Source organism: Scyliorhinus canicula, chromosome 3, assembly GCF_902713615.1.
Source record: "Scyliorhinus canicula chromosome 3, sScyCan1.1, whole genome shotgun sequence".
Taxonomy (NCBI): domain Eukaryota; kingdom Metazoa; phylum Chordata; class Chondrichthyes; order Carcharhiniformes; family Scyliorhinidae; genus Scyliorhinus; species Scyliorhinus canicula.
In genome coordinates, this window is record NC_052148.1 from 22,860,370 (window position 1) to 22,884,885 (window position 24,516).

Here is a 24,516-nt window from a genome sequence, read left to right on the forward strand (position 1 = left end):
ATCTTGTGTTGCCCTATTATGTATTTTCTTGAATTTTGTTTAATTCCCTTTTCTTCCCATGTATTGAATGATCTGTTGAGCTGCTTGCAGAAAAATACTTTTCACTGTACCTCGGTACACGTGACAATAAACAAATCCAATCTAATCCTGCAGTGCATCTTGTAGAATCGCTGCCACTGCTCATCAGTGGTAGAGGGAGTGAATGTTTGTGGAAGGGGTAGCAATCAAGTGAGCTTCTTGTGTGTTGTTGGAGCTGCACTCATCCAGGCAAGTGGAGAGAATTCCATTACACTCTGATTTGAGCCTTGCAGATGGTGGGCAGGCTTTTGGGGGGGGGGGGGGGGGGGGGGGTGGTCGTCAGGAGGTGAGTTACAGCTAATATGATTAGTCCAGTCCCGTTTCTGAACAATGATGACCTCCAGGGTGTTGATCGTGGGGGATTCACCGATGGTAAGGCCATTGAAATGTCAAAGGGTGATGGTTAAATCCTTTTTTGTCAGAGATGGTCATTGCCTGGCACTTGTGTGACACGAATATAACTTGCCACTTGTCAGCCCAAGCCTGGATATTATCATGTCTTTGCATTTGGACATGGACTGCTTCATTATCTGAGGAGTCGCAAATGGTGTTGAACATTGTGCACATCTGCAAACGTCCCCACTTCTAACCTCTTCATTGATGAAGCAGCTGAAGATAGTTGGGCCTGGACACTATCCTGAGGAACTCCTGCAGTGATATCCTGGAGCTGAGATGATTGACCTCCAACCACTACAACCAACAGTGTTGCAGCTGTACAGGAACAGCTTGGTTAGGGGTGTGGCAAGTCCTGGAGCACAAGTCTTCAGCACTATTGCTGGAATATTGTCAGGGCCCATAGCCTTTGCAGTAGCCAGTGCCTTCAACCGTTTCTTGATATCATGTGGACAGAGTCGTATTGGCTGAAGACTAAAATCTGTGATGCAGTAGACCGCTGGGGGAGACCGAGATGAATCATCCACTCGGTACCTCTGGCTGAAGATTGTTGCGAATGCTTAAACTTCATCTTTTGCACAGATGTGCTAGGTTCCTCCACCATTGAGGATGGGGGTATTTGTGGAGTCTCCTCCTCAAGTGAGTTGTTTAATTGTCCACCACCATTCATGGCTGGATGTGGCAGAGTTTAGATCTGATGCGTTTGTTGTGGAATCACTAACAATGTCTATTACTTGTAGCTTCACCAGGTTGACACCTCATTGTTGGGCATGTCTGGTGTTGCTCCTGGCAAGCCCTCCTGCACTCTTCATTGAACCAAGATTGATTCCCTGGCTTGTTGGTGGTAATGGTAGAGTGGGGGATATGCCGGGCCATGAGGTTGCAGATTGTGGTTGAATACAATTCTGTTGCTGCTGATGGTCCACAGCATTTGCATCTGAATACATCAAGTATGCTAAGGCACCTGACAGTATGGGATCAAGGAAGGCCCATCGAGTGAGAGCTGCCAACCAATCAGAGGTCGGCAGCTCTACTGAAAGACTGTGTCACCAGTGGTAGTGGCTGCTGCAAGTTCGACACCCAGCTGAATGCTAGAATAGTGGATTGATATAGGCACAAGTGAATGATCATAGGGTGAAAATTCCAAAATAGGGGAATAGGAGGCGCGATTCTCTGCTCCCGCGCGGCATCGGGAAGGCCGTTGTGAACTCGGTTGAGTTTCACGACGGCGTCGGAGGACGCTCCTCGCACCCTATTCACCCCCCCCCCCCCCCCCCCCCCCCCCCCCCCAAGGGGGCCAGGAGCGGCGTTGTGAGAAACTCGGCCGCCGGGCCTTGACGCTTGCGTCAAAGCGGCGCGCCGAGAATGACGCGACGGCGGTGCCTAAGTGACGTCAGCTGCGCATGCGCAGGTTGGCCAGCTCCAATCCGTGCATGCGCGGTTGCCGTCTTCCCCTCCGTTGGCCCGCAAGATGTAGCGGCTTGATCTTGCGGGGCAGCGGAGGGGAAAGAGTGCGTCTCTTGGAGACGCCGGCCCGACGATCGGTGGGCACCGATCGCGGGCCAGTCCCCTCCCAAGCATGGCCGTGGTGCTCAATCCCCTCTCTGCCCCCCACAGGCCCCAAACTTACCTTTCGCGCTACGTTCACGCCGGCAGCGACCAGGTGTGGTTGCCTCCGGCATGAACAGGTCGGGAATGTCAGGCCGCTCGGCCCATCCGAGCTGGAGAATCGCTGCTCGCCGTGAAAAACGGCGAGCAGCGATTCCGTGACACGCCATTTTAGGGGGGGTGGGAGAATCGCAGGGGGTGCCAAGGCGGCGTGTCATGATTCGCCCGGCCCTCCTGCAATTCTCCCACTCGGCGTGGGGAGCGGAGAATCGCGCCCAGGGTATTAGTAGCAAAGGCAAAGGGGTGCTTCTCAAGCCTCCCTCCCCGATGTAGAGTCCATTGATCAGGCATTGAGTGCCTTTGAATGAGGAAGCTTGTTGTGCTCCCCATATGGCTTGCTCAATGCCTGCCGCTGGATTATTGCCAATGGCGGTGGGATAAGGGCATTAATGGTCTCAATTAGTGTAGGCAGAAAGGCTGACGTGGTCCATGGACTTTTCTGATGCAGACTTAATCAGGGGTGGAGGGAGTATGGTGGTAGGGTCCCCAAGAAACATACTCCTACCTGATTAAATGCTCTTACCACCACCAAACTCACTACAGCCTGGGGCATTAATATCCATCCTTCAAGTGGGGCACGATTCTGATCTTGTCAAAGAAATGTCTGACTTGTGTTTTACTGCTTAAGTTACAATGTATTTTTGTTTCAAATTAACTTTATAGATTATTTAAATATGCATAGAGAGAAATACAATTGTATAATAGTATTTATTATAACACACTGGGTGTGTCTTTTGAATAAACATTGAAATCAGAATCAGCAGAAAAGTATTAAAAGTATACCTGGTTACTGCTCCCTTTTCTGCAAGAATGAATGCAATGCTAGGATTTGCTACACGAATCATCTTCTGTAAATGCACCAGAAGCGGATGTCTTTGCTCAGATGTCAAGCTTGTAAAAATTACGTTACTGACCAAGCCTAGAAAAAACAATGCGAAATTTAAAGAATAATTACTGAACAAAAATGCACATTTTTATGGCAATTGGTTTCACTTAAAATTTGTATTGCCAAGGAATACTATAATACTATTTATAGATTTTACTTGTAAAAAGGTTTTTAATTATACGGTTGTCTTTAAAGAGAGATAATTTATTTTAGTTACTTGGTACTCTACTTTTCCTCATTGCACATCACCACAATTCAAAAGGTCCCAATGATTAAACCACCTACAATGGAACTTCACTTTTTAAAGTGGCATTCTTAGTATACCACACTTCGAAACAGCAAGACCAAAAGATCACCAAATTCTACTTGCTGACATCGCTGATCTTAGTGATTCAAATATTAGGTTTTATATGATTGTTATGCAAGATTGTTCTGATTGACGATTCTCTTTAATTACGGTAGACTGAATAAATAAAGGGGTTCAAGCAAGTTCTGGTGACCGGTTTGTTAAAGATTAACACAGTGGCAAGCACTGCTCCTTACAGCGTTAAGGACCAGGGTTCAATTTCGGCCTTGGGTTACTGTCTGTGTGGAGTTTGCCTGTTTTTCCTGTGTCCACATGGGTATCCTCCGGGTGCTCCGATTTCCTCCCACAGTTCAAAGATGTGCAAGTTATATGGATTGGCCATGATCAATGCATGGTTGTTTTGGAGATAGGGCGGGGGAATGGGCCTAGGTTTTGGAGGGTCGATGCAGGCCAAATGGCCTCCTTCTGTAGGGATTGTATTAAAGGGAAGCCCAGATTGTTTAACTGGGAAGGTGCAAGGTGTTCACATCTGTAGACAATGACCAATGTATTTGTGCTGATGATGAATAGTTAGTTTCCAAAGTCCCAGGAATGTGCTAGGATTGTTAGCTTTTATAAACTGCTAGGCTTTAAACTTTCAACAAAGATTGAAGTTGGAAGTCTAAGGGATAGCTCATTTGCATTTTTGCTTGGATGCAAGAACCATGTGATTCACATTGCTATGGAGATGGGCTTTGAGAAGGGGAAGGGTCCATTATAGTATTGGTTTACAAGGCATCACTGAACCTCATACTGTCAGTGTACAAGGATCCACTGGGAGAAGATAGATGTAGCAATAGTTTAGTGGCAATAGTTTACCATACAAGATAGTGTGTGTGTACAAGCCAACGCTCAAATTTAGGTAGGGTTTGTGAAGATTTAAACAAGGTGGGAGGATTCACATAACTAGAGGAAGAAATCTCCAGGTTACCCCTCAATGTAAAAGTCAGTTCAGGATGAGAAGTTATCCAACTGGAAAAGGAGAAGGCAAGCCCGCAGGAACTAAGAATGGCTTTGAACTGGTTCCAGGAGAATAGCGTGTCTACTAAAGGGACAGAGTGCATGAGATTGGTGCTTAAATGTTAAATGGAGGATCCTTCCTGCAGTTCAAATTGCAAGGTGCCTAATTGAATAATGTTACGTTAGTTACTTTTAGTTTATGTTACAGCCAATGCCTTAAACTTGAAACCCTGTTGCACAATTCCTTTCAGTTAGCTCACAGGGATTGTAACATTAAGAAGATTTTGAAGAGCATGGATAGAGTGGATGGGTAAGCACTCTTTCCCAGTGTGGAGGGGGTCAGTCATCAGGGGGCATATGTTTAAGGTCCTTGGGACAAAGTTTAGAGGAGATGTGTGAGGCAGGTTTCTTATGCAGAGGGTGGTGAGTGCCTGGAACGCATTGCCAGGGAAGGTTGTGGAAGCAGATACATTAATGGCATTCAAAAGAAATCTTGACAAACACAAGGATAGGATGGGTATAGAGGGATACGACACAAGGAAGTGCTGAGGGTTTTGGTAAAGGTTGGTATCATGACCGGTACAGGCTTGGAGGGCCGAAGGGCCTGTCCTGTGCTATATAAAGGGATCAGGGGTTATGGGGAGAAGGCAGGAGAATGGGGATGAGAAAGTATCAGCCATGATTGAATGGCAGAGCAAATTGATGGGCCAAGTGGCCTAATTCTGCTCCTATGTCTTATGTATTGTTCTTTGCTCTAAGAGCAACAACAGTTCAATTGAGATAAATTCTCTTTGTATCCCAGAGTGGGCAAGAGCGATTTCCCTCCCCAAATTCCTTCCTGTAATTTCTGATGGCAAAGCGCGCATACAAACATCATGCAAGAACATAATTGAGCTCCATGATGAAGTTGAAATAAAAAAGGTCATTACGATGGCTGAGTGAATGAAGAATCCAGGCTTAATCTATGCACTGTAATGACGCTGAGAATGAAAAATAATAAATGCAATTGGAAATGAACTTAAAAATTATCTAATCCTGAATGTATCAAAAATACATCTCAATGCTAGTTTAGATAGTGGCCGTCAAACTATGCTATTATCAAACCAAAACACAAATTGGGAAGTGCGAACAGGCACTCATTTGGACAAAATCATAAAACAAACTACCTATATTAGCATTGTGAAAGGACGACAGAATATTAAGAGGGAAATTTTTTTCAGCAACGCACTGTCTTGTATACCAATCTTGCATACCTTGAAAGCACTGATCCAAAACTTTGGGGAAGAATAACCTGCAAAACAAAAAATCTGGCATTAGCAACATCATATTGATATTTGGAAAGATATGTTAATATGCTTCTCAGGGAAATGTCATGCAAAAAATTGACTTAGAAACATGAAATTATTTGTTGCCTTTACAACTTGCATAAGTTCAAGGTTGTTATGTTCTAAACAAGTTCACACTCCAGTCTCTGCCATCACATTCCGTCTACCGTATCATAAGTCGTCACGATACCGGTACCACACAAATATATAACTTGCGTGGTAGCACTGGAAACCTCAAACTATTCACAATAACTTCATATCAGTCTTAATGTAAGCCTACTTGTGACAATAAAGATTATTATTAGAAATAAATAGCTTCAAGCTTGCATTTAATAACAACAATAACATTCTAACTAAAAATGCTAAAGTTTAAACCAAGGATGCTTGTTTTGGAGGGTAAAAACAGCATGAACCAATCACCACATTGCCCCTAGCACTGAATGAAGCCCCTCTCCACCCTCCAATCGGCCCTCCCCTGACTGTGGCGGCCCCAAACTAGTGGTCCACAAGCCGCCCAGCCAGTGCGAGCACATGTAACCAACGCTATCGGGAATTCGGCTGATTGGGGGCAGAGCATCGTGGGGCTGGTCTCAAGCAATGGCCTGAGGCAGTGGATAGTCAGTGCGGCATACTCTAGCTTTTCAGGGAGCGGAGAATTCAGAAACTAGCGCCGCTCTCTATTTTGGTGGCAAAATAGATTCTCCGCCCCGTCGCCGTGCGTGATTTTGGCATTGGGGAGTGGAGAATCCAGTCTCTTCAATGCATTTGCTCCTAATCAAAACCAATCAATGCAGGAATTCCCCCCCCCCCCCCCCCCCCCAAGAAATGCTCACTATTTGGTGTGAAAGTGGCATTAAGACAAAATACATTTCACTAAAAGATACAGAATTAATTAAAATATCTAAATGTTGACAAGAAAAAGAGCTACAACAAGCTGCCTGCACAAGAATGTAGGTAAATTGGTCAAGGAGAGAAACAACGAGGACTTTTAATGAGGCTAAAGAGAGGGGAATCCTCCCCTCAACGTTGTTGCAGGCCTCGATTTCACTCATCCTTCAACGACAAAAGGACCCAGAGCAATGTGGGTCATATGGACCGATCTCGCTTTTGAACCTAGATGCCAAACCGCTGGCTAAGATCTTGGCCACTAGGATAGAAGACTGTGTCCCGGGGGTATTAAGGGAGGACCAAACCGGATTTGTTAAGGGTAGACAGCTCAATGCTAACGTTCAGAGGTTTTTGAATGTAATTATGATGCCCTCAGAAGGAGAGGAGGCGGAAGTGGTGGTTGCAATGGACGCGGAGAAGGCTTTTGATCGGCTGGAGTGGGAGTATCTTTGGGAGAAGCTGGGAAGGTTTGGGTTTGGTGAGGGTTTCATCGACTGGGTGCGATTGCTCTACTAGGCGCCGGTAGCGGGTGTGTGCACGAACCAGCTGAGGTCGGGGTACTTTAAGCTACACCGAGGAACGATGCAGGGTTGCTGTTCCGGCAGGGTTGCCATTGCTGTTCGCTCTGGCTATAGAGCCGTTGGCTATGGCGCTGAGAGCATCAAGGAAGTGGTAGGGGCTGGGGGGCGAGGGGGAAGAGAGCACCGGGTTTTACTGTACGCGGACGATCTGCTTGTGTACATCTCGGACCCGGTGGAGGGGATGGGGAGGTTATGCAGATCTTGAGGGAATTTGGCAGGTTCTCCAAGTACAAATTGAACATGGGAAAAAGTGAATTGTTCGTCATCCAGGCAAGGGGGCAGGAGAGGAGACTGAAGGAGCTGCCACTCAGGATGGTGGAGAGGAGCTGTCGCTACCTCAAAGTACAGGTGGCTCGAAAATGGGAAGCATTACACGGGCTCAACCTAACCCGGCTGGTGGAACAAATGGAGGGGGACTTTAAAAATGGGATATGATCCCGCTATCGCTGGCGGGGAGGTACAGACCGTGAAAATGACAGTGCTCCCCAGATTTTTGTTTTGTCTTCCAGTGCTTCCCCATCTTCATCCCTAAGGTCTTTTTCAAGCGGGTAAACAAGATTATTTCGAGCTTTGTGTGGGCGAATGAAACCCCGCGGGTGAAGAAAATGTTGTTGGAGCGCAGTCATGGGGAGTGGGTTGGCACCAGTTTGGGAGCACTGGTAACGGCACCTCTGCCGTTCCCGCCGGCCCGATACTCCACTACCCCGGTGGTGGTGGCGGCATTGACGATCTGGGGGCAATGGAGGAGGTATAAGAAGGTGGAGAGTGCGTCAGTCTGGACCCCGATTTGCAAAAACCACAGGTTCGCGCGGGGCAGGATAGATGGCCGGTTGCAAAGTTGGCAGAGAGCAGGAATTCGATGGATAGGAGATCTATTCATAGACGGGAGTTTTCCCAGTCTGAAGGCGCTGGAGGAAAGTTCAAGCTGCTGTTGGGGAATGGTTTCAGATATTTACAAGTCGGGGACTTTCTGAGGAAACAGGTGTTGGCTTTTCCGCTGATCCCGCCACGGGGGATACAGGAGAGTAGTGTCCGGTACCTGGGTGGGGGAGGGGAAGTGTCAGATATCTCTCAGGAGTTGTTGGAGGTGGAGGAACTGAAGGGCAAGTGGGAGGAGCTAGGTGGGGAGTTAGAGGCTGATCTGTGGGCAGACGCCCCAAGCAGGGTTAATTCCTCCTCATCATGTGTCAGGCTCAGTCTAATACAGTTTAAGGTGGCACACATGACGATGGCGAGGATGAGCAAGTTTTTTGGGGTAGAAGATAGATGTGCGGGAAGGCCAGCAAACCATGTCCATATGTTTTGGGCATGCCCGAAGTTTAGAGGATTCTGGAAGGTGTTTGCCAAGGCAATGTCCAAGGTGCTAGGTGCGCGGGCGGTGTCGTGCCCAGAGATAGCGATCTTTGGAGGGTCAGAATTCCCGGAAATTCAGGGACTGAAAGAGGCTGACGTTTTGACCTTTGCCTCCCTGGCAGCCCTGACATGGATCCTGTTAATGTGGAGGGACTCAAAGCCCCCGAATGTGGAGACCTGGGTCAGTGACATGGCTGGGTTTGTCAAGCTGGAGAAAATAAAGTTTGCCTTGAGGGGGTCAATGCTGAGGTTCTTTCGGAGGTGGCAGCCGTTCGTCGACTGTCTCTGGGAAAATTAAAACGTCAGCAGAAGCAGCATTCTGAGGGGGGGGGGGGGGGGGGAATGGTAGGTACAATATGGTTAAGGGATGTACCAAAGGGGTTGGGTGGGAAATGTCTAGTTTACCATGTTGATGTTTATATTATTATTGTTATAAAAATTTTGCAAATCCTTCAATAAAAATATTTTAAATTTAAAAAAATGAGAAGCAACTGCAAATCAAGAAGCATTAGTGCTTATTGACTTTAGGAGATCTGACAGTTGAAGAATTTCAATTATGAAATTTGGTTAATTATTATCTGAATATTTTGAATTATAATTGTCGGAATTCTCCCTCTGTGTGCCCGAACAGGCGCCGGAATGTGGCGACCAGAGGCTTTTCACAGTAACTTCATTGCAGTATTAATGTATGCCTGTGACAATAAAGATTATTCTTATATAATCACATAATGGGATAAGTTGCTTTCCAGCCCCGGAAAGTTGGAACTTAAAGTAGCAGTGAATTAGAGTAATATCAGAGGAACTAATATTTGTTTAGCATTAACATAGCTGCATTTTCAGAATATATCAATAGCCCTCCAGCACTCCTGTGGCATCAACTGACACGAGTACGTGAGCCAAGTTCTGAACATTAGTGCAAATTTTTCAGTTTTATAAGTGAATTATTGCCATTTGCTCAGAATTTAAGGCCTTCCCGGACACTTAAGCTAAACAGATTAAAAAATACAAAGGATTTGACCCAGATCCCCGTTTCTAAATCAGGCCACAGTCATGAGCACATAATCCAGGTCTTACACTTCAGTGTAAGAGTACTAAGAGGGAGCTGCACTGTTTGGATGTGATGTTAAATTGAGGGTCTGTTTGCCAGTCAAACACACACAATTTGAAGAGGAGCAAGCAATTCTCCCAAAGTCAATATTTTTCTTCAACAACTTCACCAGAAACAGGTCAATTGCCATTTGTGTGATCGTAGTCGGCACAGTTGACACAACAGAGATGCAGGATAGGAAAAGCAAAAAAGGGAAAGGATAGGATTTATATTAATCTACTTTTCATGAAAGTCAGACGTGTCAAAGCACTTTACAGCCAATGAAGTACTTCTGAAGTGTAGTCACAGGTTTACAAACATTGCAGCTAATTTGCACATTGCAAACTCCCAACCAGCAATGTGGTAATGATGAGACAAACTGTTTTTGCGATGTTGATTGGGGAATAAATATTGGTCAGGACACTGGGATAACTGAATTAATGCCCAGGGATCTTTTATACCCACCTGAAAGATGGCACCTCCAATCGTGCCCTTCATGACCAAATGACATCCCAAAGCACTTAACAGGCAATGCCATACTGATTTTAAGTGCAGTCAGTATTGTAATGTGTCGATGTTTTGGAGGCGAAGTAGACAATCTTGTTGCAGGGGGTAGAATCATAGAAACAGTACAGACGGAGACCATTTGGCCCAACTGGTCTGCACCGGCAAGCCTACCCAGGCCCAATCCCCCCACCCCATCCCCAAAACCCCATCTAGAGGCAATTTTGCGCAGACAATCCACCTAACCTGCACATCTTTGGACTGTGGGGAAAAACCAGGGGCGAAATTCTCCCCTACCCGGCGGGGCCGGGGGGTCCCGGCGTAGCGCCAACCACTCCGGCGTCGGGCCTCCCCAAAGGTGCTAATTCGCCGCACCTTTAGGGGCCAAGCCCTCACATTGAGGGGCTAGGCCCGCGCCGGAGTGGTTGGCACCACACCGACTGGCGCCAAAACTGGTCTTTGATGCCCGCCGCCTGGCACCGGCCGAAAGGCCTTCGCCGGTTCGCGCATGCGCCGGTGCGTCAGCTGCCGCTGACGTCACCACCGGTGCAGGCGCGCTGGGGGATTCTCTTCACCATGGCGGAGGCGGAAAAAAAAAAAAAAGAGTGCTCCCACGGCACTGGCCCGCCCGCTGATCGGTGGGCCCCGATCGCGGGCCTGGCCACTGTGGGGGCACCCCCCGGGGTCCGATCGCCCCGCGCCCTCCCCCCAGGACCCGCTCGCGCCGCCGATCCCGCCGGCACAGAGGTGGTTCAAACCACGGCGGCGGGAGAGGCATCTCAGCGGCGGGACTTTGGCCCATCTGGGCTGGAGAATAACGGCAGCACAGAAACCCGTAGCCTCCCGCCGGCCCCCGCCCTTCTCCGAGTCGGGCGGCGGGATTGGCGGCACGCCGACTTTTGCGGGTGGGAGAATTCTGGACATGGCAGGGGCGGGATTTTCGGCGGCCTCGGGTGATTCTCCGACTCTGCTGGGGGTCGGAGAATTTCGCCCCAGAGCACTCGGAGGAAACCCACGCAGATATGAGAAGAATGTGCAGATGCCGTCACCCGAAGTCAAAATTGAACCCAGGTCTCTGGCGCTGTGAGGCACCAGTGCTAACTACTGTAGGTGCCAGAAAAGGAGGTTGGAAGTTCAGCTTGGGCTCAAAAATGGCACCATGGCTCAAACCAAGACAGTAGCCAGGGAGTAGGGTGAAGATAGTGACAGTACCATCATGCCTGACAAATGTCTGACCAATGTTTAACTGGAGGAAGTTGCTGTTCATCCAAGACTGGATATTGGCCAAGCAGTTTGCCAACACATTTTACCCAACACTTTCTGATAACGTTATTAAGGGGTAGCACCTGAATGGGAAAGAGAAGGTATTCAAAGGTATATCATCTAAGAGGGACACTGCGTGCAGCAGGAAGAAAAACCATTGCAGAGAATGTTCTGGTTATTGTTAGACTGAACCTTAAAAGGGATCTATTGGTTGGGATCACCTTAAAATGTGACAAGGTCCTATATGAAATGAAGTTCATTCTTCCTTACAGTGATAATTGGAAGACTTTGCAATTCCGTCTTTGGGAAGACAATAGGAACTTCCTCTCTGCTGCATGCCTTTATGGTGTGCGGCAGTTCTACTGGTTTAGCAGCCCAACATCACCTATATCCTAAACCAAAAAATCCTTCTCAAAGAATTTGAGAATTTAGGGTAGTTTTCCGTCAATCAGATCGGTTATTGAAACACAGAAACCTTCCAACAGTTTCTCATACCAAAATCAAAAATTTCCAACAACTGAATAAATATAATCACATTTATACCTAACATAAAAATATAATTACATTTCGAGATAGTAATTTTATCAAGTGTCTTAAGTGAAAGAAACTCAAATTTTTGTAGCAGCTTTGACACCATAAAAAGGTCAATCTGGAATGAGGTGACTAACAGGTTACAGCAAGGGTCAGTTGTTCTTGTTCTTAATTATAGGATACATTAGTCTCTATTGTTCACGTTGTATATGTAGTTTTTAAATATTTGGAGTGACACCCACAGCAATTTAGATTTCCTTCTACTACAGGGAACAATAGTCTTACTCACCTGCAAAATAATACTACATACAAACCGAGTAATAATGAGTTTGGAGATATGATGCAATATAAGGAAGCAAGGTTTGAACAACTGCAAACGGAAGATAAGGAAGGAGAAAACAAGAGTTTCATCATTGAAATAATAACACCTCGAATGAGATACAGGGCTAATTGGGAAACCAGGCCTGATGAATGTATTATAGATTAGGAAACTCAACAGACTAGATTCTTTGATTGTTTTACTTGTTCCTTGAACCTCGTATACAAATTAATAGTAGCGTCCCAAAGTGATATCTCTACAGGGTTGTAGAAATTAATCTAAACTGTTTTTTGTGCTGTGGAGAGTATAAAAAATTAAATGAAAGCCCTCTTTCCTGATGGCAATCTAGTGACCCCTGCTGGAAAGTAAGTGTATGGATATCAATTGGATTTGGATGCATGATTGTCCCCAAGGTCATAAACCCTGCCAAATCCATGGTCTGAGTCGCCATGTGATTAACAGACATTTATAGAAAGAGATAGGTATGATGCTAGAACCCAAGGAATTGAATCCATCAAGAGTCACAATCTTCATAGAGAAAGGGAATTCATAGAATTTACAGTGCAGAAGGCGGCCATTCGGCCCATCGAGTCTGCACCGGCTCTTGGAAAGAGCACACTACCCAAGGTCAACACCTCCCCCTATCCCAATAACCCAGTAACCCCACCCAACACTAAGGGCAATTTTGTACACTAAGGGCAATTTTGTACACTAAGGGCAATTTATCATGGCCAATCCACCTAACCTGCACATCTTTGGACTGTGGGAGGAAACCGGAGCACCCGGAGGAAACCCATGCACACACGGGGAGGATGTGCAGACTCCGCACAGACAGTGACCCAAGCCGGAATCGAACCTGGGACCCTGGAGCTGTGAAGCCATTGTGCTATCCACAATGCTACCGTGCATAAAAGCTAGAGCATAAAGGTAGATTAATCACTTGTTTTGTTCTGGGAGAGGAGAAGCTTCTTTAGTAATCTCTAAATGAAAATGGTTTCCCTAACAAGGGTTGAAAGAATTCTTATCCATGAATAAAATCATATGATTCAAAATAGGTCACCTTTAAGAGTCTTTCATTATACACATGCCTCAATCTTAAAAATAATGTGGAGATGCCGACAGTACGAAGTCTGACAACACTTCTTAAAGATAACTAATAAAGGGGAAGCAGTGATGTAGCGGTATTGTCACTGGACCAGTAATCCAGTAACCTAGGGCAAGATCTGGGGAGCGAGGTTCAAATTCCCACCACAGTAGGTGGTGAAATTTGAATTCAACAAAAATTCTGGAATTGAACGTCTAATGGTGAATTGTTGTTAAAAAACATTTTTTAAGGAAGGAAATCTGCAACCTTAAATGCCTTGGGTATGCACAGTAAAATGGAATTCAACAAATCTGATAATTATGGAAAATCACAAGAAATAAATCTGACCATTGGCAGATAAAAGATTGTATGATGGCAATGCATGATTGAATCTGAATGTCCTCTGAAGTGGCCTAGAAAATGACTCAGTTTATCGTGCTATTCCCTCATTCCAATTTTTGAAAAGCTATAATGTCTTCAAAGTTGAAGGAGTGTGCAGCCTATGTACAACTTACTTTTTAAAGTTAGTTCTTCAAACCTGCAGTGCCTGAACAATGCCAAGCACTGGCAACCTACAGGCTCGAGTCGCATGAGACTCTTTAACATCTCATTTGCAGCTCCCAACCTTTTCCAGTTGGATTGCATTAATGTGAAAAAAAGTTTTAAAATGTAGAAAAAAGCCATGCTTTTATTGGGAGGATAAAAAGCTAATAATTAAGCTGCAGTTTCACATGATTATTTTAAACAAAAATCATCATGCTTTAAATAAACTTGAAGTTGTATAACTATACCATGGTTATAAATAATGACTTTGGTTCGAGTTTTAAAGTTGCGACCATTGGTAATAAATAATCCATTTGGTTTGAGTTTTAAAGTTGTGACCATTATTATTTTTATTACAGATGAGACAATATGAATGTACTATAATGTTTTTTAATTCACAAGGATCAATAGTCAAAAAATCCTTTGATTTTAAACCTCAAGTTAAAATTTGTTTGGCAGATGATTTTACTGACAAAGCTCATAATGCTAAAACTCATTAGTCCTACTTTAATTTTGATGCTTTTAGCAAATAATTCAAACTTATGTATTGAAATACATGTATTTAATTATGCAAATTATCCATTCTGACAGAGACATGTAGAAATTGACCAAGTATAGAAATGCTGAATTTTCCTCTTGCGGCTCCCAATACTTTGATTTTGTGCAAATCATTTTAAAAGGCAATTCAGGTAAAAATGTTTGCCAACCGTGTACTATCGTCTAAACATAAACTTTGCAGAAATGCTCTGACTCTCCATGCTTGTATTTCTAAAACCTGAAATGTCAGTGTCTTTTTATAATTTTTTATCTACATCATCCCATGGATATAATTTTTGCATCTCTACAATGTTACACCACACCCTTTCAATTTAACGTGCAAACTAATTCTCTGGAATAAGCTGCTAAGTGTAGTTTGTGTTGACCCTCTGCATGCCTTAAGAGCCGGGCCAGTTCTTCATTGGGTTAGAGAAAATTTCTCACCACAGGTATCAATTCATCAGGTAAACGAGCATGGTTCAATCTAGTCTTCTGGACAGGTTGAGAGATAGACACAGTGGTTAGCACTTCTGCCTCGAAGTACCAGGGACTCGGGTTTAATTCCGACCTTGGGTGACTGTCTTTGTGGAGTTTGCACATTCTTCCTGCGTGTGCGTGGATTTCCTCCTGATGCTCCAGTTTCCTCCCACAGTCCAAAGATGTGCAGATTAGGTGGATTGACTATGCCACGTTGCCCCTTAGTATCTCAAAAGGGTTGGTGGTGTACAGGGGTAGGGCCGGGGAGTGAGCCGAGGTAGGGTGCTCTTTCAGACAATGAACTGAATGGCCCTCTTCTGCACTGTAGTAATTTGATGATTCCATAAATTTTCCTGCATCATTTTCCTTTTTGGTTTGGTGTAATTTCCCTATTTTCTTTGGCCTCTGCCAGCATAATTACTATGGGATAGGAAATGTCTAGTCATAATTATCTGGAAACCATGAATGTGAAGCAATGAATGTTAATGAACCAGGTAGTGTTTTTTGCCCAATTTACACATGCTCTTAATTGTTATCTTCCTCCAAAAGTATAACAACATTAAATTTAATTTTCAACTTGTTCAAAATGCTCAATTACAAATTATGTGATCTTAAAAAAATTGAGGAAGAAAGAAAGGTAACATTAATACTTAAGGACAGAAAACACAAGTTATTTTTCGAACTGGCTGATGGTAGACGATGATATTCCCCAAAGGACAATGCTGATTTTTTTCATATATAATATATATGTATATATAGCATGTATAATGCATATAATATATAACTTTTATATAAATAACTTGGATAACGGAATACAGAGTAAAACCTCAAAATTTGCCAATGACACCAAACTTTGAGTTGGGTATTGGAATAGTTAAGTTTATAAGGTAAAAATGTCTTGGGTGAAGATCAGCAGAAGAGCTGAGGCAGCAGCGGAGTTAAGAGATGTTATGAAGGTTAAAATAGGCAACACTGAAGTTGCAGATCTGCTGTTGGGAACTCATCTGTACGTCAACCCAACATTAAGAAAGCGACTAATCAGATTCAACTTCAGACAGATGCAAAGGAAAAGGATAGAATACATAGAATTTACAGTGCAGAAGGAGGCCATTCGGCCCATCGAGTCTGCACCGGCTCTTGGAAAGAGCACCCCACCCAAGGTCCACACCTCCACCCTATTCCCATAACCCAGTAACCCCACCCAGCACTAAGGGCAATTTTGGACACCAAGGGGCAATTTAGCACGGCCAATCCACCTAACCTGCACATCTTTGGACTGTGGGAGGAAACCGGAGCACCCGGAGGAAACGCACACACACACGGAGAGGATGTGCAGACTCCGCAGACAGTGACCCAAGCCAGAATCGAACCTGGGACCCTGGAGCTGTGAAACAATTGTGCTATCCGCATTGCTACCGTGCTGGTGGTTAGGGAATCAAGTTTTTGTCAGGTATTAAAAACCTCTGCCTTCCTTATATTTAAACTGGTCTGCTCATAAGCACCGAATGTCAAGCAGCATGACAATTTAGAGACAGTAAAAGATTTGAGGGAGATTAGGTTTTGAGGTATTATCAACGTACATGGGAATAAGGGGAAAACTGCACTGTTTGGAGTCATACCTGGCACAAAGAAAGATGGTCGTCGTGGTTGGAGTTAAATCATCTGAACTCCAGGGCATCACTGCAGGAATTCCTAAGGAGTCCGAGGTCCAATCATTGGACTGCACAGTGGTTAGCACTGCTGCCTCACCGCTCCAGGGTCCCAGTTTCAATTCCGGCCTCGGGTGACTGTCTGTGTGGAGTTTGCACTTTCCCGTTGTGTCTGCGTGGGTTTCCTCCAGGTGCTCCGGTTTCATCCCACAGTCCAAAGATGTGCAGGTTGGGTGTATTGGCAGTGCTAAAATTGCCCCTTAGTTAGGTTGGGTTACGCGGATAGGGTGGAAGCCTGGGCTTAAGTAGGGTGCTCTTTCCAAGTGCCCATGCAGACTTGATGGGCGAATAGTCTCCTTCTGCACTTTAAATTCTATGATCTTCAGCTGCTTCATCAATAACCTTCTTTCCATCATAAAGTCAGAAATGGGGATGTTCGCTGATGACTGCATAATGTTCAGCACCATTCACAACTCCTCAGATAATGAAGCGTCCATGTCTAAATGCAGCAAGACCTGGACAATATCCAGGCTCGGACTGACAAGTTACACTGATGCCACACAAGAGCCATGCAGTGACCATCTTTTTACAAGAGAGGATCCAACCACCGTCCCTTGACATTCAATGGCATTACCATCGCTGTGGTGCCGTAGGGGCTGGTTTAGCACAGTGGGCTAAACAGCTGGCTTGTAATGCAGAACAAGGCAGTAGCACGGGTTCAATTCCCATACCAGCCACCCCAAACAGGCGTCGAAATGTGGGGCTTTTCACAGTAACTTCATTGAAGCCTACTTGTGTCAATAAGCGATTATTATTATTATGTGGGTTGGAGGTAATGAGGTACATTGGGTCGATGCATTCTGGAAAGGCCTGGGCCTGGATAGATTCCCAGCGGAATTTTACAAAACGTTTGCTGGAGAGTTGGGGCCGCTCCTAGTGGAAACATTTTAACGACTCATTAAATAAGTGGGGGGGGGGGGGGTTCCGCCCACGCTGGGAGAAGCATTGATTTTGTTTATTTTAAAAGAAAGATAAAGCTTTGGAGGAGTGTGACGCGACAAGGCTGTCACGCCTCGCCTCTGGGCCGGATTCTCCTAGTGCCCGGGAATTAATCACGTCCCCAGCGAAGCCTGGGCCAGCTGCCGTTCAGTACTGGTCCACACAAACAGACCAGGCGTAACGGCACCTGGGAGTTTGCCAGGCCATTCGAGACTCCTGGGTGGTCAGGGATAGGACAGGGTGGTAACCTGGTTCTCCCGCTGGCAGCTGGGCACCTTGGCAGTGCCAGCCTGCCACCCTAGCACTGCCAAGGTGCCTGTATTCCACTGCCAGGGGCACTTCCAGGGTGTTGGGATGGCACTGCCATCTTACTTCTAGGCCTGAGGGGACCTGTGCCCATGAAAGGAGAGATTTTTTTTTTTTTTTTTCTTTTTTTTTATATAAATTTAGAGTACCCAATTATTTTTTCCAATTAAGGGGCAATTTAGAGTGGCCAATCTACCTATCCTGCACATCTTTGGGTTGTGGGGGTGAAACCCACGCAGACACGGGGAGAATGTACAAACTCCACACGGACAGTGACCCTGGGCCGGGATTCGAACCCAGGTCCTCAGCGCCGTAGGCAGCAATGCTAACCACTGTGCCACCGTGCTGCCCATGAAAGGAGAGATGAGGGAGCATATGAAGGGTAGGGAGGTGAGGGGCAGGTAGGAAGGAACCTCAAAAGTTTGGGGTGGGAAGAGGTGTATAGAGGCCTTAAAAGGCAGTATCCTCAGAAAACCCATAGTGGGTTACCCTCACTTGAGCGGGTGTGGGGTCCCTCTACCTCATTTGGAGATCAGGGCACCCTTTCAAAATGGTGGCTCAATCTTGGAGGAGCTTGTCTTGCTGGTGAGTTCAACTCCCCAGAATTAAAAGTTTTGAAGTTTGATCTTGACCGGAAAGAAACTCTCCAAAGTACAAAAAATGAATGCCGGCGACAAACACCCCGCCAAACGCACCCAAAATTAGAAAGGTTTTGGTTGAATTGCGTCCCTCACCTCAGCACTCAACCTGCTTTTGACAGATTGGCTTCAGTTAACCAAGTCAATCGTTGAAAATCTGATCCATGATTAAACTACAGGCAGCATCTAAAGCCAGTAAGGTACTAGATAATAAACAAATTGTGACTAAAGGGAAGAGTAGACAGGGAAGAGATGATGAACGCAAAGGATCAGGTGGTCTGAGGTGCATATGTTTTAATGTCAGAAGTGTAGCAGGTAAGGCAGATGAATTTAGTACCTGGATTAGTACCTGGGAATATGATGTTATTTGTATTACTGAGACTTGGTTGAGGGAAGGGCAAGATTGGCAACTAAATATCCCAGGGTATAGATGCTTCAGGAGGGATAGAGAGGGAGGTAAAAGGGGTGGAGGAGTTGCATTGCTGGTCAGAGATGATATCACAGCTGTGATTAAGGAGGGCACTATGGAGGATTCGAGCACTGAGGCAATATAGGTAGAGCTAATAGGAAGGGTGCAGTAACATTGTTGGGACTTTACTACAGGCCTCCCAAAAGTGAGCGTGAAGTAGAGGTACAAATATGTCGACAGATTATAGAAAAATGTAAGAGCAATAGGGTGGTGGCAATGGGAGATTTTAACTTCCCCAACATTAAATGGGACTCATGTAGTGTTGGAGGCGTAGATGGAGCAGAATTTGTAAAGAGCATCCAGGAGAGTCTTTTAGAGCAGTATGTAAATAGCCCAACTCGGGAAGGGGCAATACTGGACCTGGTATTGGGGAATGATCCCGGCCAGGTGGTTGAAGTTTCAGTCGGTGATTACTTTGGGAATAGCGATCACAATTCCGTAAGTTTTAGAATACTCTTGGACAAAGATGAGAGTGGTCCTAAAGGAAGAGTGCTAAATTGGGGAAAGGCCAAGTCTAACAAAATTCAGCAGGAGCTAGGGAATGTGGATTGGGAGCAGCTGTTTAAGGGTAAATGCACATTTGAAATGTGGGAATCTTTTAAGGAAAGGTTGATTAGAGTGCAGGACAGCCATGTCCCTGTGAAAATGAGGGATAGAAATGGCAAGATTAGGGAACCATGGATGACGGGTGGAATTGTGAGGCTAGCTAAGATGAAAAAGGAAGCATACATAAGATCTAGGCGACTTAAAACTGATGAAGCTTTGGAGGAATATTGGGAAAGTAGAACAAATCTCAAACACGCAATAAAGAGGGCTAAAAGGGGTCATGAAATATCTTTGGCTAACAGGGTTAAGGAAAATCCCAAAGCCTTTTATTCATATATAAGAAGCAAGAGGGTAACTAGAGAAAGGATTGGCCCACTCAAAGACAAAAGAGGGAATTTATGCATGGAGTCAGAGGAAATGGGTGAGATTCTTAATGAGTACTTTGCATCTGTATTCACCAAGGAGAGGGACATGACGGATGTTGAGTCTCGGGATGGATGTTTAAATACTCTAGGTCGTCGGCTTAAGGAAGGGGGAAGTTTTGGGTATTCTAAAAGGCATTAAGTGGACAAGTCCCCAGGTCCGGATGGGATCTATCCCAGGTTACTGAGGGAAGCGAGGGACAAAATAGCTGGGGCCTTAACAGATATCTTTGCAGCACGGGTGAGGTCCCGGAGGACTGGAGAATTGCTAATGTTGTCCCTTGGTTTAAGAAGGGTAGCAGGGATAATCCAGGGAATGAGAGACCTGTGAGCTTGACGTCAGTGGTAGGCAAACTGTTGGAGAAGATAGTGAAGATTAGTTCTATTTGGAAGAAAATAGACTTATCAGTGATAGGCAGCATGGTTTTGTGCAGGGAAGGTCATGTCTTACAAACCTAATAGAATTCTTTGAGGAAGTGACAAAGTTAATTGATGAGGAAAGGGCTGTAGATGTCATATACATTGACTTCAGTATGGCGTTTGATAAAGTTTCCCATAGCAGGTTGATGGAAAAAATGAAATCGCATGGGGTTCAGGGTGTACTAGCTAGGTGGATAAAGAACTGGCTAGGCAACAGGAGACAGAGTAGTGGTGGAAGGGAGTGTCACAAAATGGAGAAAGGTGACTAGTGGTGTTCCACAGGGATCCGTGCTCAGACCACTGTTGTTTGTGATACACATAAATGATCTGGACGAAGGTATAGGTGATCTGATTAGCAAGTTTGGAGATGATACTAAGGTTGGTGGAGTTGCAGATAGCGAGGGGGACTGTCAGAGAATACAGCAAAATATAGACAGATTGGAGAGTTGAGCAGAGAAATGGCAGATGGATTTCAATCCAGGCAAATGCGAGGTGATGCATTTTGGAAGATCCAATTCAAGAGCTGACTATACGGTCAATGGAAGAGTCCTGGGGAAAACTGATGTACAGAGAGATCTGGGAGTTCAGGTCCATTGTACCTTGAAGGTGGCAACGCAGGTCGATAAGAGTGGTCAAGAAGGCATACAGCATGCTTGCCTTCATCGGATGGGGTATTGAGTACAAGAGTCGGCAGGTCATGTTACAGTTGTAGAGGACCTTTGTTAGGCTACATTTGGAATACTGCGTGCAGTTCTGGTCGCCACATTACCAGAAGGATGTGGGTGCTTTGGAGAGGGTGCAGAGGAGGTTCACCAGGATGTTGTCTGGTATGGAGGGTGCTAGCTATGAAAGGTCGAGTAGATTAAGATTGTTTTCGTTGGAAAGACGGAGGTTGAGGGAGGACCTGATTGAGGTCTACAGAATTATGAGAGGCATGGACAGGGTGGATAGCAACAAGCTTTTTCCAAGAGTGGGGGTGTCAATTACAAGGGGTCACAATTTCAAGGTGACAGGGGGAAAGTTTAAGGGAGATGTGCATAGAAAGTTTTTTACGCAGAGGGTGATGGGTGCCTGGAACGCTTTGCCAGTGGAGGTGGTAGAGGCAGGCACGATAGCATCATTTAAGATGCATCTAGACAGATATATGAACTGGCGGGGAACAGAAGGAAGTAGATCCTTGGAAAATAGGCGACGGGTTTAGATAAAGAATCTGGATCGGCGCAGGCTGAGAGGGCCGAAAGGCCTGTTCCTGTGCTGTAATTTACTTTGTTCTTTGTACAACTGAAATGAATCTTACATTTAAGCACATTAAATCTGCTCTTGCACAATTGTTTTAGATTAATGTAGAATACATTTTAAATGGATGGTTAGTATCAATTTCTTTCTTCTTTGTGAGCAAGAGGAAAAATTCCAAAAGTTAAGATTTAAAATATTAAACAAACACTTTAATGTCACCTGTGTTCCATGGTCGAGCACTGTGGGTCTACACAGGCAGTGATAGCTCCAATGACGAACGCAGACTGAACTTCAGGGTCTGGATGCACCTGGATAGCCTGCACAACATCAATAACATCTGTGTATCTATGAAAAAACAAAATATATGCATGTGAATTGAAAATTAGTTGCAAGAACAGCAGCAGCAAACATCTCATCGCAGTGACAAATTGAAGGGTTCCGAGAAAAGGCTGAACTAGCCTCAAACATTTCCCACAAGCCGTTGAGACTATTAATTTGAACAACTTTACATTCGAATTGAAGCATTTCATGTGAAGAAGAATATAAGCACTCAGACCATTTAATCATCCTCGAAAATAAACTAGAGGTATGCCAAACCTTCAAATGCCCGTTGCATTTCCAAACAGTTGAATCAAAAATAAAGTCAACTGAGTTAAGCTTGTACAGGTCTTGATGGAAGATTTCAAAATTATCCGAAAACAGATCAAAAATATGGAAATGGAAGAGTCAAAGTTATCACCCAAAATGGATTGAGCCGTTCTCAGTTATTTATTTTTATTGGAATTTTCTTTATTCCTTTATCCGATTCTATGTTCAGTTCCTTTTCATTTTTAACTGAATTAGGTTTCTTTATCCGTAGATAAAATTTTAGCTGAATCCTCATTCATTCACAACAGAACATAAAAAGTAAGCAATCTCAGCCTTCACATCACAGCACTACAAGCTCCGAAAGGGTGGAGAAGTTTTGTCATGCCCCGAGAATCACAGAAAAATTACAGTGCAGTAGGCCATACAGCAGATCATATACGAGCTGGCTCCCTGCAGCAATCAGCTCGTCCTATTCTGCCCATAGCCCTCTTAAGTGAGGGTTGTGGCCTGCATATTTATAAATGCCTCATTCGGGGCAGCACTGCTGCCTCACGGCACCGAGGTCACAGGTTCGATCCCGGCTCTGGGTCACTGTCCGTGTGGATATTCTCCCCGTGTTTGTGTGGGTTTCGCCCTCACAACCCAAAGATGTGCAGGGTAGGTGGATCGGCCATGCTAAAATTCCCCTTAATTGGAAAAAATTTCAAAAATAAATAAATGCCTCACTCAGTCAAATGAGCCAGATACATGTCCAGATTAGGGAGTGCTTAAAGTCCCATTGCTTCAAACCCATCGTCTGCAGTAAAATGAGCTGGAAGGATTTCCAAATAAAATCTTCAAATACCAGCAACACAAAAATATCAATTAATGGCAAGAAAGATTTATTAATATCAATTATTACTTGCATTGCTTTCTAAGGCATGAACAACTTACTGATCCATATCTTCCAGCACCTTTCCCAAATGATCATCCTTTTTGCATAAACTTTAACGAACAGCATCTGTAAGGATAAGCTTAGAGTCCAACCCTGTTGTCATCTGATTCTCTGGAGTTGAATCCTGACCAATTTTCATTTCCAAGCCACAGAATCATCCAATAACATCCGCTATCTTAGCTCAGAGGGGTAAACTGAACTGAAATCTTCTTAATTTGTGGAACTCAGCTATGTATAAACTCCGATCAAACAAAAGAATTAGCAGAGCTGCAAATCTTAGTTTGAACGTTTGTTTACTTTTCTCTGAACTCCTCTGATGGTCACATGGTAAAAGACATGGGGTAGGATTCTCCGTTTGCCGACGGCGAAATCATTAAATGTGATTGGACGGAGAATAGGTTCTAACGCCAAAATCGCAGCGGGCACAATTTAATGCCAAATCGCGAATCTCCATCACTTCGACAGCGGCGTACCTGAATGCATGTGCAGCAAAAAACGTTTGCATATCATGAGCGGGTCCAACCCGATATTCTCTGGGGCCTCAGATTCTCCTCCTCTGATGGGCCGGGTTCCCGACGTGCAAAGTTGTGAAACCGGCGTGGTGGCTGATGAAGGAGGTAGGACCCAGAGAGGAGTGACTCTCTGGCCGGGGTGTGTGTGTGTGTGTGTGTGTGTGTGTGGGGGGGGGGGGGGGGGGGGGGGGGGGGACAACAGGCCGAGTGGCCAGGGAGACGCCCAACAGGACAGGGGCGGTGCCGACACACGGAACGCCATTACAGTGGACAACTTGCTGCGCACCCCATTGACCACACACCCTGACATCAGGGAAGGGCGCCAGGGCCAGAGGCCCTCACGGTGCCAACCACCAAGGCCAGGGGTATGGGGATGGGGTGGGGAGGAGGAGGTCATGCGGGAACACAGCCCACAGTGCCAACTGAGGCCACCGTGTAGCCTGGTGGACAGTGTTGGGCACGGGGGCATGCACCATGCTAACATGTCGGCCTTTCACCCCCTGCAGACAATCGATATTGGAATTCAACCAACAATGGTGGCTGCAAGGTAGCACAAGTGGATAACATTGGGTCATTGTCTGTGCGGAGTCTGCACGTTCTCATCGTGTCTGCGTGGGTTTCCTCCGGGTGCTCTGGTTTCCTCCCACAGTCCAAAGACGTGCAGGTTAGGTGGATTAGCCATGATAAATTGCCCTTAGTGACTAAAAAGGATTAGGAGGGTTATTGGGTTACGGGGATAGGGTGGAAGTGCGGGTTTAAGTGGGTCGGTGCACACTCGATGGGCTGAATGGCCTCCTTCTCCACTGCATGTTCTATAGTGCTGCTTGAGGAGGAGAAAGCTGCAGCAGCAGAGCATGCACCAGAGGAACAGGTGGCAGCCGTGCAGGATGGAGAGCCACCCACCCAAAAGAAGGGGTAGGAGGTGCCAAGGAGGCGCTGCATGAGGCTTCGGGTGTACTGGCATCGTCTGTCAT

At 45.4% G+C, this 24,516-nt stretch overlaps 1 protein-coding gene across 1 annotated transcript in view; it reads right to left on the bottom strand.

The window, feature by feature from the left end:
* Positions 1-24,516, bottom strand: part of c3h20orf194 (chromosome 3 C20orf194 homolog) — a 257,070-nt gene that overhangs the window by 37,044 nt on the left and 195,510 nt on the right. Inside the window, exons 28-30 of the mRNA XM_038793206.1 lie at positions 21,728-21,853; positions 5,585-5,622; positions 2,923-3,058 (exon numbers count right to left, since the gene is read on the bottom strand). Coding sequence (XP_038649134.1) covers positions 2,923-3,058; positions 5,585-5,622; positions 21,728-21,853 — 300 coding nt within the window. The remainder of the gene's footprint in view (positions 1-2,922; positions 3,059-5,584; positions 5,623-21,727; positions 21,854-24,516) is intronic.